The sequence below is a fragment of the Scardinius erythrophthalmus genome (assembly GCF_964197995.2).
Source record: "Scardinius erythrophthalmus genome assembly, chromosome: 21".
Classification (NCBI taxonomy): domain Eukaryota; kingdom Metazoa; phylum Chordata; class Actinopteri; order Cypriniformes; family Leuciscidae; genus Scardinius; species Scardinius erythrophthalmus.
The window spans coordinates 31,076,216-31,094,812 of NC_138241.1; the positions used below are offsets into that span (position 1 = coordinate 31,076,216).

General features: G+C 38.9%; 1 protein-coding gene across 25 annotated transcripts in view; it reads left to right on the forward strand.

Annotated features, from left to right (window-relative positions):
* The window catches only part of col13a1 (collagen, type XIII, alpha 1), a gene marked incomplete at its 5' end in the record, with an annotated part of 104,693 nt that overhangs the window by 54,912 nt on the left and 31,184 nt on the right, over positions 1–18,597 (forward strand). For 14 of the 25 annotated variants that reach the window (XM_081351144.1, XM_081351145.1, XM_081351130.1 and 11 more), the window contains 15 exons: positions 1,047–1,073; positions 3,133–3,183; positions 5,471–5,506; positions 5,971–5,997; positions 6,298–6,324; positions 7,591–7,617; positions 7,748–7,774; positions 7,882–7,908; positions 11,065–11,130; positions 13,939–14,040; positions 14,426–14,467; positions 14,580–14,597; positions 15,075–15,101; positions 15,504–15,548; positions 17,582–17,608. In XM_081351144.1, coding sequence (XP_081207270.1) covers positions 1,047–1,073; positions 3,133–3,183; positions 5,471–5,506; positions 5,971–5,997; positions 6,298–6,324; positions 7,591–7,617; positions 7,748–7,774; positions 7,882–7,908; positions 11,065–11,130; positions 13,939–14,040; positions 14,426–14,467; positions 14,580–14,597; positions 15,075–15,101; positions 15,504–15,548; positions 17,582–17,608 — 576 coding nt within the window. Of the gene's footprint in view, positions 1–1,046; positions 1,074–3,132; positions 3,184–5,470; positions 5,507–5,970; positions 5,998–6,297; positions 6,325–7,590; positions 7,618–7,747; positions 7,775–7,881; positions 7,909–10,481; positions 10,524–11,064; positions 11,131–13,938; positions 14,041–14,425; positions 14,468–14,579; positions 14,598–15,074; positions 15,102–15,503; positions 15,549–17,581; positions 17,609–18,597 lie in introns of all 25 variants that reach the window. The other 11 variants (XM_081351137.1, XM_081351138.1, XM_081351146.1 and 8 more) reach the window with 8 other exon arrangements.

Here is an 18,597-nt window from a genome sequence, read left to right on the forward strand (position 1 = left end):
TGAACAAGGGCTGAAGAAAAGAGTTCTTTCTGGCCGCATTTGATGAGAAATTCTCTCTCCTTATTACTCAGTTTGTCTTGGCTGCTCAGTCATGTAAAAATGATTTACTTGTTGAACTTTAAATAGAAAATAGACTTCAAAAAAGTTATTTTTTTTCTTGTCAGTTACACTCTACATGCTGAGAAGGTCAAATTTGCAGCCAAACCTAGAGGAGATCTTGGAAGAAAAGTTTTGTATATATATATCCAAAGAGAGACAATATAGATATTCAAAGCGAGAGAAACAGATTTGAAAACCACAGACAGTTGTGAGCTCTATTTTACCTCCTCATTCATAAGATTTGTGCATTTGGAATTGGCCACTTTTCAGATTAGCACAATGCATGATGTGTCGCAACAGAATTCAGGGTCATCCAAAAACCACATAGTCATATAGATGTCCCCCTGAAGCGTAGCAGCTACTCTTCCTTAAACATTTTGACTAAGAAACCGATAAAATTGCATTGTCCTCAAAGGAGACATTCCAGAATCTTGGCCCTTGTATGGTTACATACTCTAAGCTCACCCTAATGCTTTCTCTTGAAAAACAATCCCTACCTAAAAGCAGTCAGCAGCGTTCAGCTCAAACTGTGAGCCCCAAGCCGAGTTTTCCATATTTCACCCAGTGTAAAGCTACATTGTGCTCCTTTAGATTCTCACAGGAAGCGTTTTTTTTTTTTCACTCTTCATGACTTATCCTTCCCCCCTCCAACCTCCTCCACTGACCAGTCTGTCTGTGAGAAAAGTTAGCAGCCCCCTCATCTACTATCCATTACTCCCCACAGGCCAGCAGTGTAACACTCCAGTGCTTCCGTTCCCCTGTAGCCTCCACCCCTCAACAACCAAAAATGCTCCAGTACGTCAGTGTGTCCCATTCCCCATCCTCCAAACGCTCCGTCTCAGGCTGCTGCATGCCTGTGTCCTCTCAGAACCTCGCTAACCCTGGTTCCTCTCTCTGTCTCTCTCCTTCTCACTGTGCATGTGACTGTGTCTGCTGTGACTGACCAGGGCTTAAAGGGAAACCTGGGGGAGAAGGTAAGTGCAGGACGTCAGCCTGCATGTGCAGAATTGAGACTCTCTCACTGTGGGTGGCTGTGTTGATGGGGGTGGGGGGTGGGGGGCGACAACCTGAATCCATTGCACAGAGTGCACAGGTATCGTGATTTATATCAGGAAGGCTTCAGGCTTTATTTTGAAGGGCCTTGGGGGTCACATTCGGAAGACGTTTCCCACAATGCTTGGATTACCTGTTTATTCTTGTAGCACTGTGAAGTTTTAAGACTCCCCAATCTAGACAAAGAGATGTTTGGAATGAAGCAGCGTGCAATATCCTACCACTTCAGGACACGTCCAAAACTATTAAAATGTTGTGCAGTCACTAGAAGTCACTTCGAATCTGTGTTTGGTATGACTGAGCACTCTAGACTGAATTTAGTACATCGAGCTTCAGTTCCTGTTGTGGCAAATGTGGTTTGAGACATTCTTAAACCAGTTCCATTTGGCAGCTTCGCTCAGTGTTTGTACAAGCCAGCAGTTCTGTGGCCTCCCTTCATCAAGCTGGAATGATATTGTAATGTCTGAGGCCCGAACAAGCAATGTGAGGAGAAACATATTCTTCATCCTTCACCATCACAGAAAAGAAGTGAAACTTCCAAAACACTGTGGTTCTAAAGAACTTGGATGGGAAATAAATAGTGATGTGACCACCGGGCCGACAAGTAGAGAAGCAGACAATATACGACCTTGGAAAGACCCACCACATTCTCATCCAGAATAATCAGTGGGCTTCCCTTGCTGTTTCAGGGGTTTACTTTTATCCCCTCTTTTTAAGTGCGGTCATGTTTTACCTTCCAGCAAGGGTAAGTCTTGACCCAACAAATTTTGGGTGAAGAACTTCACATCATTGTATATCAAAACTAACCCCCTCAAGATAAATGGGCACATTAGCCCTGAAACTGGCAGCCTTAGTTTCGTTCGTTCCTCAAGCAAATAAATTCAGTTGAATCATAAGTAGTTGCGTTGGAAAGCTCAAGCCAAATGAAAATCAGGCGAATCGGTGATTGATTGGTTGAACTTTGCAAGAACTGCAGAACTTGAGACAATGTATTCTTTAGACAGAAAGGATTACTTGTTGAACGAAATGAAATCTGTGAAGATCGTATCATTCATTAGTAAGACCAATTCTTAAATATCAGCAGAATTTGCTCCTGCTTTGGCTGAATATATTTGGACTCTTTGTCCAGTACCCATTCCTAGCTGCCAAATGCTTGTAATGTAAGCCTGTTCAAAGGGATATCTCTAAATCTTCAGTTGTCCTGTTGCACAGATCTCTGCAAGATTCTGTGGGTAACCATAAACCTTGGGGGCAAAGCTTAGGAGTCCTTTCCTTTTCCACAACCTGAAAATCAGCCTTGTACGTCACCCCTTTCACTCTCTAGTGACCTTTGTAGGTGACTCAAAAAAGTGCTAAAACAAATACTCCTTCGTCCCCTGATAAAGTGGGCATTGAACCAGAAAAATAAAAAATTGTCCACAATTTGATGGATGGCTGAGTCATCAAAGGTGTCTTCCTGATAAAGTTTCACATGAGAGAGCTAATTAGGGAAAGTGCTGGAAACCTGAGAGCTTTCCTGTCTGACCACAGGGCGTAGCGGGATTGCGCTTGGATGTTTGGTGCAGTGCTGCGGACAGGCAGACACCGTGCAAATCACCTAGTTTACGCCAGATAACCAGCCCGCCGGGCCGTTTGCTGTTTACTCAGCAGTGCTCCCTGACCCTCTCAATTCGCTGTCAAGATGTAAACTACAACTCTGAAATGAGAACCAGGGTCTGCTGACATTTTACTTACTGACCAAAATACAGTGTTCACCTCTGAGCCACATGCAAGCGCTCTCCGTGAGGCGGCTTAGCGAAAGAGTTATGTTAAACAGATGTTATAGGGTTTTTCAGAAAGGGTTATTCTATTCTGCAGATACAATATATTCACTTATACATTTGGCTTTGTGCACTAGGTGTAGTTTAGAGGATATCATTCTTTCTCTTTTCTGTCACTTCCTCTCCTCACTGTCTTTCTACCTCTCTTATCTGTCCGTAGGGAGCGCCAGGAGAGCCAGGTCTGTCTATCATTGGCCCACGAGGACCTCCTGTAAGTGTTTGCTCTGTCACTGCTTAAACTCTTCAACATCTTCCTCTAATGCCAGATCTCCAGAGTAGATACAGGTTATAGGTGCAGATTTTAGCAGCTTTTGGCCTCAATCCTGTGATTCCAAGAGTTCTTGGCAAGGGGTTGTTCTATTGTTTTTCTTTCCACACTTAACTTACAGACCACCCCAAATTGAGCTCGATAAATTTATGGTCTAGGCTAGATAAGCAGGATCAGCGTCATCTAGCACACTACTGTATGTGGAGAAAATCCAATGAATCTCGTCTAATCAAGACTTGATCTCTAAGGTGCACGAACAGGACAGGAATCCCACTGCAAGCTTGTATGGAAGCACTTACACTTCATCAGTGTATTTCGGGGCTGTGACTCCCACGTAATGACGCCCATTTGGAATCTCATCTTCATTAGCAAGAAGGAATGAAAACATCCCAGCCCTTGTCATTATAATCCAGACATTAGACGTACAGATTGTGCTGTATCTGTTAATGAGTGGTCAGTCATCATGCGAAATGGGGCTTGTCCCCAAACTGGCACTCTTTCCCTTTCTTCGCATTCCATTCAGCAAGACAAAACTGTAATGTTACGCCGTCAGAAGCGCAATTTCCTTGTTGATTATGCCGTGCAAAACTTTGTCCTGTGGTTTCCCCATTCATCCAACACACTCTTATGGCAGGGCCGTCAGACTGTTCAGACATCTGTTTTTCTGCTTGCTGATTATACGCTTTTCTATACCTCTGACCCATCACCTCTAATAAGGCGTCAGGAGTGGACATCAGGCATAGAGAACTGGTGACAGGTGAAGTTTCATTGCAGGGCTGTCTCAAAGGGAATGTCTTCAGCAGTTGTTCTGAAAGCATAGGCTTTGTCCTCACCTCCAAAAGGGTCACAGAGGTTGATTTGAGGCAGAAGTGTGGAGAGGCCAGCGGAAATGACTGCTTTTGCCAGGCAGGTAGACCTGATAGGGTGGTAAAAGTTTCTTTCTCACACATAAGTGGAACAGTTGTGGAGTAAACAGAGCGATCATTAGATGATGTGTTGAGTTTTCACTACATTTATAGTTATTGTCTTATCTGATCAGGTCAGGGCCAAGGTTTTTGAAAGTTATAAAGATAAAACATAAATACAAGCTATTCTCGAATACGCAAAAGGAAATAAGAAATACTGAGGCTTTCAAAACAATTAAATAAATGTGATTATTCCTATGATTTCATGATATCGGTCTTTGGAAGGTCAGTTAATTACATTAAATATATATATAGGTAACATTGTTACTTTGAAAACAAATACATTTTTGCAAAATCCCTTTTGTAGTAGCACTGGACCCCAGTTTGAAAACCTCTGTCTTATGTGTCTTTGTTTTTGTCATATTTTGTTCAAGGTACACTTTGAAAAATTGTGTCTGTCCTGAAAACGACTGAAAAGTGATATGTAATCTGGGTTTAATTCCGAGATCAGATTGCGGTCAGAAAATTGATGTTGCATCACTCCTGAAGAATGTTATGGATTGCGTCCACAGTGGATTTTTGGTTTAGAGGATTATTTTTTTTTTTTTTTTTTTTGCTGGACTGGACTTGTATTCAATTGTTTTCTATTACTTTTTGCTACATTTTTGTGCCAACAAAAATGCTGTCAGTCCTGTTTTGGGTGATTCCGAGGGGGCACATGCTGCTACTTCCATTATTCCAGACCTTTAGGTTCCCAAGGCAGAGAAAATCAGCCATGTTCCAATAACTACCTGAGACCCAGACACACAATCCCCTTCATTAGCTCCGTTCACCTCTTCCTTGTAATTTTCTCTCAGGTTGCTCCAACGCGGTCTTTTTTTTTTTTTTTTTTTGCCAGGCATATTGAATGACTTCCTTTTTTCCCAAGGGCTGCAAAAGTTTATTCAGGAAAGCAAACTTAGTATTGTTCACAGGAGAATGTAGCACTAATGATTACTGACATTTACTTATTCAGAATGTGAGAGCCAATAAGACAAATTAAATAAGGACAACTCTAATGTCTTCTAGTTAGTTCTTTCCAGTGTTGAATTTCAGTCAGTGTCCCACAGTTTTTAGAGCTTTATTTGTCTTTGTCTCCTCATCCCACACAAAGTGCTTCCTACAGAACAGGAAGGCTCCTGTCCTTCAACCTCAATTACGACACAAGTTTAGAGGAACAATACTCCGTCTCTCAACACAGACCTCCTTTCATCGAGTTCACATAATCCTCATGTTTTTCGTATAGAAAATAACTGCTTATCTTTTTTCTTTCTGTTTCCCCTCAGGGTCAGCCTGGTACTAGAGGATTTCCAGGCTTTCCGGTAAGTGACTTTTGTCTGAAGCCAACTGGACAAACCTCTAGTTTATTTGTGAGTTTATAAAAGCCACCAATTAGCTACTGGTTGCCTTGACCCCTTATTTAATTGATGCACATGGAAATGACTCAAGGAAGTGCGACTAAATGTACAGTAGGCTTGTGCAGCTGTCATATAAGCACTGTAAGGTATATAATTGTCCTAGAACCATTTCTATAGGCTGTCTACCTCTTCTGGATATTAAATGCCCTTTTCAGGTGTTTATTACCCTGCACGATCACTGTTCAGCAGGACACATTGTTAAAATACAGTACCCTCAGTGTGTCTAGTTAGTGCTTTACCTTGACTCTCAAGGCAATATTTTTTTTTTTAATAAACATTGTCATATTAGCTTGTCTAGACAGGAGAATTGGAGCTGTTTTGTGCCTTCACAATATCACCAACCTGCTGTTCTCCCATTTCTTTTCCAGGGCCCCATCGGCTTGGACGGGAAATCCGTAAGTTTTGCTTTATTCCTTACAAATGTTTGAGTAATCGACACTCATGCAGGTTTGGAACCTCCGAACCCTTGCACAAAATTATTTGGCAGTAATTGATAATTGACGGTCATTTTGGCAATGAAGAGGATAATTATGGTAATAATAATTATGCCAATTATTGTAATAAATTCACTATTGTCGCCATCATGACAGAAACCAATTATGATATGTGTACAAAGAATGAAGTAATTTGTGCTACCTAAAAAGACTAAAGAGAATGGATGTTTTGTCTTTGCCTTTTTTCCCCCAACCTTACAGGGACAGAATGGTCCAAAAGGTGATATGGTAAGTATTTTTGTAACCATTTTAACCTACCATTGTTAACTGGCTTGAGAGATGCAGTGCAAAAACAATACTAAATACTTTTAGTTTAAAGGGACACACATAATGAGATCTGTCATGTTCACTTTTACTAGTGAAATACCGCTGGAATAAAAACCATTCGTCATAAAGAGAAATATGTAAAGAAGTAAAACGTATCATAAAGAAAAATTTGTCAGTGTCCATAAAACTCACCAGTAGAGGCTTTTTATTTTCAAGATGGCTTGTTACACTGATGTTTATCTAGGCTGTAAGCATGGCCATATAAATTCACAAGAACAACACTCTTGTAGTTTGATTTATGGGTAGAGTGACTGAATTGTGTATGTGTGTGTGTCTGTGTGTGTGTGTGAGTGAGAGAGAGAGGAGAGAGAAAGAGATGATAGGCCACATTTCATTCAGTGGGATTTGTCAAAAGTAACTTTAAGTATTTAGCCGCCTGTGGTATTAAAACAAGGACATTGGGTTGGGTCTGTCCTCTTAAACTGCGACTTGAAAAATGTAGTCAACAGTTTTCTTTTTCGTGATGAAAGACAATGGGCAGATAGTTTAGGCTCCCAGACTGTGTGCTTTAAACCATTCCTTATGAAATATAGTACAACCTCTATGTTCCTTCTTTTATAGTATCGTGAGAAAAGGCAAGCTTAGAAACTATAAAAGAGAAGCACTTTTCCGAAATGACACCTTTATAAGACAGCATCAGAGCTGAACGGCCCCTGCTGAGCTTTTGAACATGCCTCACTGAGCTTTCAAAGTAATACATACTTTATATAAATATATCCATCTTAGGGTATATTTGTGTAATTTCATTCATAAGTTTCTTCTCAGAATCTTCACATTTGCTTTGTTTTAAACTTATATGGAGGTATTACAGAAAAGATTTGTTGCTATTTCTGAATGAATATTATGACACGGAATCGATCTAACTGTCATTTCAAAGGCTGTGGGTTACATGTTTTTCAGAGGGCATGATGAATTGTGGGGCATTGATTTATTAAAAGCAGCCACTGATGCTCTTTATACAAACACACAATGATACTTCTAATCTAGCAAAACACTTAAAGATGGTTTTTGTTTTGTATTTCCTTTTTCAGCATAAGAAATTAATTTATAAGGAACTGTTTTGTGCGTTTGTGCATGTTATGACTGAGAGGTTTGGCACTGTTGGTCGTAAACAGGAAAAGATAATCCAGTAACACATCCGTATTGTAATTGTGATTATTTCCACAGGGTCCTCGTGGTCCTAAAGGAGTACCAGTAAGTATTTGCTTAAATATATTAATACATCATCATCATAATTCCACAGTAGTTTTTATGTGGCAGTGGAATGTCATGCATGAATTATGTTGGATGGATTTTTAAGTGTTTTGTTAATTTTATTTTTCAGGGTGAACCTGGTCCAAAAGGAGAGAAGGTAGAATCATGCATAAAATGCATTAAAATAGCAGCTAATTTTCTTATAATTTGTGAGGACGACACATGATAGATTTTGTTTTTCTTTGTTTTTCTTTTTTATTCTAGGGTGTATGTGGTGACTACACTCACAGGGTGAGTGAATGTTTTATTGAACTTATTGTTTTTGCGATATCATAAACACCGTGAATGTTTCATTTATGGTTTAAAGTAAGCTACCAAATATACTTCAAAGGTTGTCTGGTGTTGAAAAAAATCCCAAGTTTATGTTTTCATTCCAGTTTGTCAAAGTGATTTCTCTCGTTTACCCTTAAAAAGACATGTACAACATGTTTTGCGGTTAATTTAGAGACATTAACAGAGAGGGAAAAAGGGAAGGAATAATGGATTGGCAGCTTGGATAGTCTCAGATAGGCAGCACATGAGCACATGCCAAGGCAGGGCCTCAAATTTGATCAGCCCTCTCTCAGGGAAATCACAGTTTCTTGTAAACACAGCAATTTTATCAACAGCCTGCTGAATTAGATTTGATAAGACTCTCTGTTAAAAGGGGTTTTGGTAACAGCCCCAGCCTATTTAAAAGTAATTTTGGCCTTTTGAAGCTATTTTATCAATTATGTAATCTCAAAAACAACACGCAATATAGAAGCAGAAAAAAATAGTCTTGGCAGTAGATGTTTCTACTGAATCTGTGTTTTGCTTGAAAAAGAAAGTACAGAAACTGCAGCAGGACACGTACAGTTGATAGATTTGTTTCTAAGAATTTAATCGCTGCTTTATTGTGTAAGTGTAGTACCATACAGATATATCACATCGAAACAGTCATTTTTCATGCATGTCAGCCAGGCCACGTGCACTATTTAGAAAGCTGCACATAAGAGGGTATTTTTGGGTGGTTGTAGTACTGTAGGTTATTTGCAGATAGGGTTAAACCCAAAGGTCACTGCGCTAGACTGAAAGGATACACTCTTCAGTGATGGAACAAAAAATGGGTATTATCACTTGAATGTGTGTGTGTGTTTGTTTATGTATCCGTGTCCGTGTATTTGTATGTTGGGCCGTTTTAAGCAGGGGCTCCCAATGAAAACGCTGGCAGCTTTGCGCTCCAGTCAGGCTCTGATGTTGAAGGTTTGTGGGCTGTTCGCTGTCCCTCATCCCTAATACCGTGATATGTGGGTTACAGTCCTGCTGCAAAGAGAGACATAGCTGAAAACTGTGCTCTAGTTTATCCACATGCACTGTTGGAGGTGCAGAGAAGTGCCTGTTATTATAACTGATTGAAAACTCTATAGGAATGTATAATGACACATTTTATCACACAGCTGTTTTCCTGCTTTTTCTTTGGCCTTCTCAAGTAACTTTTATGGTTGCGATATATCATTTTAAGGTACACTATGCAGCTGTAACTTTATATGTCATCGAAAATGCATCCAAATGTTTTTTGGATATGTTAAATACATAAATACCATGTGTCTTTTATATTTTGATTGGCCTCCTTATGCAGAGTACCTTAACACAATGTAACATTATGGTTAAATTGGTGGAAAAACCTTCTGCAGGGAGATAAGGATACTTGAAAACACTTGCCTTCCTTATTCGTATGTATTTTTCTCTAACTCGGAAATTCAGTGAGACAATCAGTGCACTTTTATATATTTGATATTATAGATTGTGTAAATTGCTTTTTCATATATTACGTTTATATATTGGAATATATTGAAATATGTACACTACGTTCAGAAGTTTGAGGTCTGTGTGATTTTTTTTTTTACAAGGATGCGTTGAATTGATCAAAAATGACATGACATTTATGTCACAAAAGATTTCTATTTCATATAAATGCTGTTCTATTCATCAAAGAATCCTGAAAAAAAAAATCCTGAATCCACTGTTTCCACAAAATTAAGCAGCACAACTGTTTTCAACATAACATCATAATAACAAGGAATGTTTCTTGAGCAGCAAACCAGCATATTAGAATGATTTCTGAAGGATCATGTAACAATGAAGACTGGAGTAATGATGCTGATAATTCAGCTTTAAAGCTACAATATGTTTTTTTTTTTTTTTTTTAGCGGTCGCTATAACCTCTTACAAAGGCGTAGTTTGGTGACGCATAAGCGGAATTATGGAACTTGTCGTCATGCCGATGGATCTAATAATGTTTATTGAGTGAAAATATTCATGTTTTTTAACATGACTGTGGTATGAAGCAGGGCGCGATTGCTAATGAGAGACAGATATCGGCACCACACGCGAGTCCCACGGAGATAAAGGAATAAGGACATTTCATTCTACCGAACTACCCCAAGCGCAGAATTACTACTCACAAAGGTCAGTTTATTTGACGAACAACAATAGCGTGAGCATGCCACAGTTGTTCAAATAAACACCGGCTTGGTGAGCGTAAGAGCATACAGACCTGAAACTAATGAACAGTAGTGTATATTCCATGTACAGTAAGATCCAAAAGTCTGAGACCTCATTGAAAAAGTTTTTTTTTTTAAATTAGAGTGCAAAATGTAATAACTTTTGGACTTTTGGAACCATAGATGTACATTTTTATGTGTAATTCACAGAGCAAAAATATGAAATACAGGCAACTCACAAGAAGGCAAGTTGTATAGGGTAATATCAACTGTTAAGTGGTATATCTATAAGTCAATAACTCTTCAATCTGTACTTTGCAATGATGCTGATCTCAACAGAAACGCCGTATTGTCAACGTCTGTGCTGGAGGACAGGCCACAGTAAGTCTGTTGCGAAACTCTCTTTGTGGCAAGACTGAATCCAGCCTGATCTACACAGCATTGCTGCAGTGTTACAGATGCCGTCACAGTGGAGATGAAACATTATCATTGATAATGTTTGATATGGAAATTAATAGGGCTGTCAGTCAACTACAAATGATCAAAATCGAATCAAATGCTTAGTTTATAGTCTTTTACCTGCATATTACTAAACATAAATCTTTTATGTTTAATTTGAGATATTAATTTGATAATTGTGAGAATTTTTACATTTAGGCTAGAAATGGCAAACCTACAGTAGCCTACTCCACTCTGATGGACCTGTGACTGTTCAGTGATGCTGAATCCTTTTGGCTCTGTCTCTCTATCCCCTTGCCTTGCTTTTTCCTTACTGTTCACTTTCTTTTTCATTTTGTTTTTCTGTTTTTTTCCCTTCCCCTCCTCTTCTATCTCTGGCCCGTTTCCTCCCTTTGGCCTCCTGATGAACTTGTTGGCCTGGTGGTTTTGTGCACCGTGGCCCACCTGTGCTTTGTGACCTCAGCAGATGTTACCCATCACCGTCCGCAACATGCCCTCAATAAGCCCTCTAATCCTAAAGCGCCTCAAGGTACATCTCTCTCTGCCACCCTCGCACCCCTTCCTTACGGATGCCAACCTCCATCCACCGACTGCCAGCCAGGCCTCTTAGTGCCACCTGTGTTGAGTTCATTAACAAAGCTCGAACAAACAGCCAGAGTTGAATTATCTTAGCCAATAGTTTCATTGTCTTGATATGACATAGTCCACTTGAAATACACTTCTTTCCTGAAGTAATGTCCAATTCACAAAATTTATAGGCTTATAAACTCTACCCCACAGCAAGAACTTCTGTCAGGCCCTCTCTGTCTTCTATGTCCATCTGTTTTAACTGGACATTATCTCAATAAAATTCTCTAATACATAATGGATTGTCCTTATATGTCTAGTCCTATTGTAATGTTGGGGTTAAGGATCGTTCAGGTATTTTTGAGCTGATTTTGGATATAAAAGATTAATACAACTACTAGAGAATTTTGCGATTAAATATTTTAAATTATTCAAATTTGGAGTCTTTTAGTCCAATTCTGTTTTAATCAGTAACATTTACAATACCGTTCAATTTGTTAACATTAGTTAACAATTTGCATAAACTAACATTAGCTAACATGGGAACACTATTTTAATGTGTTAAATACATGTGTTAAATATATGTTAAATGTGTTTACTATTATAGTACTTGCGTAATTACACCATAACCAGGACAAATGAATATAATGAATGCTCCAATTTTTTTTTTGTTTATTGTTCATGATATCTGATGCATTAAAAATGCATTTGTATAAGTAGGAGTTGACCAAAATTAAAGTATTTTTCTTTATTTAATTTTAGATGTTGCATTAACTAATGTTGAGACATTATCGTAGATTGTTACTAACTGACTTTCAGAACATATGCATTTCAAATGAACAGTCTTTTTTAGGAAAACAGACCAACAAAATCTTCTGACATCAACTTGCACTCATAGGCCTGTCCAGTTTGTTTGTCCAATCAGATGCGCTAAAGAAATGTTTACAAAAACACTCGTTAGGCCATTTCATGGGGTGTTCAAAATGTATATATTTTATTCTTCGTCAGTCTAAAATGACTCATCAGATTCCTTAAGAACAGTAAGCAGGGCTCCAGCCACAATACCAAAACAAACAGAAGTTTACAAAAACAATGACAGTCAAAAGATGAGACCGCTTAGCAGAAAAGTGAGGCTGTTCTAAAAGGCTCTCTGCTTTTACTGCCCACTCCAGGAAGTGCCCCTGGCACAGGTTGACCACGGTTGGCACCCGTCCTCCATCTTAATTCTACAGGTGTGAAGTCTGTGCACGCCAATTTTGAGTACCATGCTTGGAGACAATGGTACAGACTGTGGAAGACAGAAAGTGTTAGGGAAAGATCTTTGCAGCTGATTGGATTGGGTCTCCGAGTTGGGTCGGGTCTGTGCATTGGATGGAGATCATGGAATGTCTCCATTTAATGGATCCACATCTGGCCTCATAAATCAAATCTCGACAAGTCCTGTCAAGGAATAAATGGATAAAATATGGATCTGAAGCTGATGGATGCGTTTCGGATTTCTTTGAGCTTCAGACTTTGCTACTGAACAGAGACCGTGAAAAGGTTTTCTTTGTCACGGTATCTGCTCTATTTGTGGTTAATCAGTCTTGTACACGGTTGCCAGTATGTAGGAGGTCTTAATTTTCTGTCTATAGTAGCAGACTTGGAAATAAATGCTTTTAATGGAAGGAAAATTATTCGAAGTTCTAACACCAAATGTTCCGTTTGCAGACTAAGCCTCTTTAATGTTGAAAACAGACATTTTAAAAATTAATTACACAGCAGAAATCTTACATAATCAATTTTCCTCATGGTCTCTTTTCAGGAAGAGTAGGATATTGTTTAGTCGAGTCTTATTTCCTATTTTCACATCCCTCTCACTGTGTAAATACTGGACACTTTCCTGTAGATGATTTTGTTTAGTCTCTTTTTGTATTGAAGGTCTCGTCTTGCTCATAACTGAAAAGTACTGAGATAGTTTTAAAACAGCCATAAGTGGATCATGTAGAGCAGTGGTTTTCAACTGGTCGGACACCTGGGAAAAGCTATGCTAAATGCAATTGATAAAATAAATAGGCTTAACAACCTTTCAAAGGGAGGAGAAAAATCATATATTTTGTTCTTTGCGTAAAAGGCTGTGCGTCCAATCAAACTCACCGGAAAAAAACATGACCCGGACTACATGGAATTTGAGTTCACTCACAGTGAGGATAAAATTTGAAGTTTCAGTTTTAAACAAAAAAATATTTTGGGTTGCCACTTCATGTCCAATTCTAAATGGCATCTTTAAAAAAAAACTCAGTTGGGAACCACTGATGTAGATGTTTCGTGAGGCCACTAGCAAAATTGTAGGGTTTGTTAAGTTTTAGACATTAGTTAATGGTTAGTGGGCCACTAAAGAGGTTCTTAAAGCATTAAGTGAAATGTTTCCCAAATTTTTCCCCCAACTATTTTCCCAAACATGGTACTCTTAAAAACTAGAATAACATCAATCATCTCATCCTGACACTTGACTTTCAACTCAACCTTCAAACTTGGGTTCCTCTCAGCTTCAAATCCATTGTCTCATCATTTAATTATTGTAAATATTTTAAAAAGAAAATCAAAATCACATTTTATAAAAGACTTTGAGTAAATATTCCATCAATAAATTTGCTCATTCTTTGATTTCATATCTCATTATTGTGAATTACTGGATTTGAATCTGAGTGGATCATGCCACTGATGTTATGAATTGTACTTTATATCCAAATTATTTCTTTATCTCAGATGCTAACTTCCTGTCTCTCAGCAGGGCGAGCCTGGAGCACAAGGACCACCGGGACTACCGGGACCTCCTGGCCCCCCAGGGCCTTCGGGGACTCCTGGTCTAAATGGTGCTAGTGGGCCCCCGGTAAATCTCACTTTATTTATTTATTTATTTATTTATTTATTTATTTATTTACTTGCTTATAACCTAGATAATGTACAGTCAGCTTTTTTTTTTATTATTATTGAAAAATAAACCCCTTTGTGTCATGTGTGATGAGGAAACCAGCTTATAAATCATATATGATGTTTTACAGAAAGTTTTCTGAGACTGGTAGGTTTAGGGGACAGAATATGCAGTTTTTACAGTATAAAAAAGTGTGTGTGTGTGTGCGTGCGTGCGTGCGTGCGTGCGTGCGTGCGTGCGTGCGTGCGTGCGTGCGCGCGCGTGCGTGCGTGCGTGTGTGTGCGTGTGTGTGTGTGCGTGTGTGTGTGTGTTTTAACTATCTACCTACTCTTTTTTGGCTTAGGGTAAACCCGGAGAACCTGGAAAACCTGGAAAAGACCCAAGGGTGAGTATTCGAATACATGCATTGTCATCCTTACCTTCCTAGCACGGATACTCGACATCAGAAATCTATAATGCTTCAAACTGAAATGTTGTTTCTTTTTCTTTGATTTTAGATGCTACCGGGGCTGAAGGTAAGCTTGAAAACCACACAGCTGTCCAGCTGCACTGCAATGATAGTATTTTCCACAGGCGAGTCATAAACAGGCTCACATGAAGTTCACACACAGTTCAGCAGCCTACAGGGTGGGTCCGCTCTGTCTTTCCCAGTACAGAAGGGGTGGATACACCATAATTGATTAACCGTGTTGCTGTTGGATAAGTATGTATTTCCCCTCATGCGTTAATTGCCACTGAGTTTATACTGGGGAATATTAATTGTGCTCCATTTCGAAGCACTAGTCCCTAATAGGAGCGTGCTTCAGCTCTCTATAAAGATTGTCTGCCGGCGGTCTATATAAGAGCTGTAACTGGAGGCTTACTCCTTTGGACATGAAGTTCCCAATAAACGAATACCACTCTGCTTATAGCCCCTTTTAAACAAATTCTCGATAAAAGCCACAGAGCAAATAGGTCTTGGATGGATATTTGATTGTTTTTTATTTTTATAGGGTGAACCCGGTGTACCTGGACTTAAGGTGAGTGTGTCCATCAAAGTTCATGAGTAGACATTGTTTGTGTTATCCGAAAAGCCATTTTTTAAATCCCACATCTTAGAACTAGAAATTTGGCACTGCTGCTGATTGCTTAAACAAAACGGATCCTCCTTCTCAGAGGAGCCTTCAGGAATTAAGCAGAATGACGTATCAATTAATCATTCGGCAGGGTGATTGAAAACCTCTAAGTTGCAGGGCAGAGCCCTGAATGTGAGGCTTATTAATCGCTATGCTAGATGAAAAAATTGAAACTTGGAGAAAGAAGCTTGGCACGTCATTCTAGACCATGGATAAAATATTAGTGGATTAGAAAGAACACAATTCATCTGGTCAAACTCTACCATTTGCTTTTTTCTCTAACTGATTTTTCCCCTTATCTCTCAGGGTGATCGTGGTGAAGGAGGTCCAAGTGGACCTGAAGGCCCCAAGGTAAGAATCTGTAACCTCTGACTGGTTTAAGCAGCTTAAATAATTAACCTGCTCCACAGGTCACCCATCACTTCTGGGTCAACCCATTACATAATCCCATACATCAGATTGACAGCTCCCTTTGAGTCTGATTCCTGTTGTTTTGTCAATCAATATCTTGAAGTTTGGGTGCAGAAAAAGGCGTATTCAAATTACATACTTTATTTAATCAGGCCTCCAACAGAAGAGAGTGGGATTTGATCTAAAAGTGTCATTAGGTGTGACATCAGATACCCAAAACATATAGTTTTGATTAAGCCAGTGGGACGGCACCTTTATTGGTTGAGTTTAAATACCACTGGAGCACTAGAGGATTTAGACAAAGTACCGACTGATAACAGCATCTGTTTGGGGTTTTACTGTCTTCCCCTTCAGCAGTGTGCTTAACTCTAAAGTCATTGAGTGCATTATCCCTGAGGTAATGAAAGATTGAATTAAGATAGTAGATGGGGCTTAGTGTAATGCCTCCTATGCTTACAAAGACTGGATTTATTTGAAGAAAAATATAGTAAAAACAGTAATAGTGTGAAATATATTTACAATTTAGAATAGCTGTTTTCTATTTTAAAATATTTTCAAATGTAATTTATTCCTGTGATGGCAAAGTTGAATTTTCAGTAGCCATTACTCCAGTCTTCAGTGTCACATGGTCCTGTAGAAACATTTATTATTATCAGCAATGCTAAAAAGAATTTTATTAAGTGCTTCTTAACATTTTATTTGAAACCATGATACATTTTTTCAGGTTTCTTAGATAAGAATCTATTTGAAATAGAAGTATTTTGTAACATTACAAATGTCCGTACTGTCACTTTTGATTAATTTAATGCGTACTTGCTGAGGATGTAACCATATATTCTAGAGAAAACTAGCTTTTGGTATTTTTTTCTTTCTTGAATACTTTCCTGCACACAATCAATCTTTCCACACTTGTTTCCAGAATAGCACAGAACAGTGGGTCAAACAGCTTAGCCTATGTGAAGTTACAAGTGCATTGATTGACACTTTGTGAGGGATAAATGTTGGCACAAAAGCCACATATAATTTTTTCCATGTGAAATTGAATTTGCTTTGCTTTGAAACAACCTATATAGTTCGCAATCTTGGATTTGTGTTTCGCTTTTACTCGTGGGAACTCTGGAACAACCTACATATCGATTCCCATCCAAATCTACCTTAGTGAACTTGAGCTTTCTTCCATCAGCCACATACTGTAGTTCATGTCCAACACACGCACCCAGTCAATATCTAAAGCTAGATTGATAGTAAGCATGTCACACAGTGAGCTTATGGAAAATTCCTCTATTCTAGAGTTAGACTTAAGTAGATTTGTGTTTGTCACGTTTATGTTCACTTTTTTTAAACTTAGCTCAGGTGAAATGTTTCGTGCTATAGCAGAGAAGCAGTTATTTTGCACAACTGCACCACCTTCTGGATACTGGCAAGTGTTGCGCTCTTAAAAACTCACAAAACCAAAGATTTATGAAGGCAGGTCAAAACTCATTCTCCCCTGTGTGCTGAGCTTGTCTCCTGTCAGGCCTCTCGTTTCTATTCAGAAAAGAGACGTTTTTACATTCATCTGTGAGAGAGGCAAAGGGCCAAGTCAATGGCTTTACAATTAAAAGGTTCAAATCAGAGGAGACATGTTATCCGGCACATTACCAACGCCATTTATCAACAGCGGACTTTGTCTTCCTCCCACGAGACTTTATTTCTGAAAAATTACGGTCTGTCGCCTTCATGGTTGTTTAGTAGTTTACTCAGCAAAGCCAAACCATACAGCATTGAATAGCACAGAAAGGTTTGTTCAAATAATTCCTCCACTAAACAGGAGACTGAACTGGTTTGTAGATAAATGATGTCATGGACTGAAACTGTTGTCCTGTTGCTGTGATAGATGCAAATTAGTTGCAAATTAGTTGTTTTGGGCTGAAGAAAAGTTTATTTTGCATTTCATAGCATATTGTTCACTTATTTTCTTTGTTTCTCTTTAGGGAATTAAAGGAGACGAAGGACTGAAGGTAAGAAACTCATTTGGTTCTGCTTGCTATATGTTTAAATAATGTTTGGAAGTTTAAAAGTGATATAATTTTGACATGTTAAAATACTTTCAGCGGTAAGTAACCTATTCGTAGGTTGATCAACTCCATAAAGTGTAAACACTGTGTCTTTATGGTGCTGTGAAAACATTGATCTGTTTGTTTGATCTCGACCAGCCCAACATGGCAACATTGACTCAACCAATAGCATGGGTTTGGGGGAGGGGCTAACTGTTTGTTTAACCAATGGCAGACCAACTTGCTATTGTGTGTGGTGACACATAATTTGCACACTTCACCTTTACATATTTTGTTGTTTGTTGTTCTGTGTATGCAAATCTTATATTTGCATTCAGTTTTGATTATCATGTCATCTTTGTGGTTTATTAAAGTGGTAACACTTTACGATAAGGTCTCATTTGTTAACATTTGTTTACTATATCAGTTAACATGACCTAGCAGTGAGCAATATTTTAACAACATGTATTAATCTTTGTTTATGTTAGTTAATAAAAATACATTCTCTGCTCTTACCCGTGCTCGGCTGCATGAATGGGCAGGGAGTTCTTGCCCTGGGGTGTGTTTCCCAAAAGCATCGTTAGCCAACTATGGTCGCAAGGTCGCTTGTACACTAGTTATTGCAGTGCACTGTGGGATTGAATAAGTGCGCTCCATAATGTCCACTGTGGTTTCGGACACCACTACAAATGGCTGTCCCTTCAAATATTGCCCTATTTAAGGGTATAGCGGGCGATTTCGGATACAGACACATAATTTTCAATTAAGCCTGAATTACTTGGTTAGCTGGATCAGGTGCATTTAATTAAGGCTGAAGCTAAACTTGCCCTCCATGAACTGAGTTTGACACCCCCGGCTAAAGCATCTTGAAGGAGCATAGAGTATAGAGAGTAAATCTAAACATCTAAAGATTTATTTTTGTATAACTGAGGCATTTGCTCCTACCGAAGACA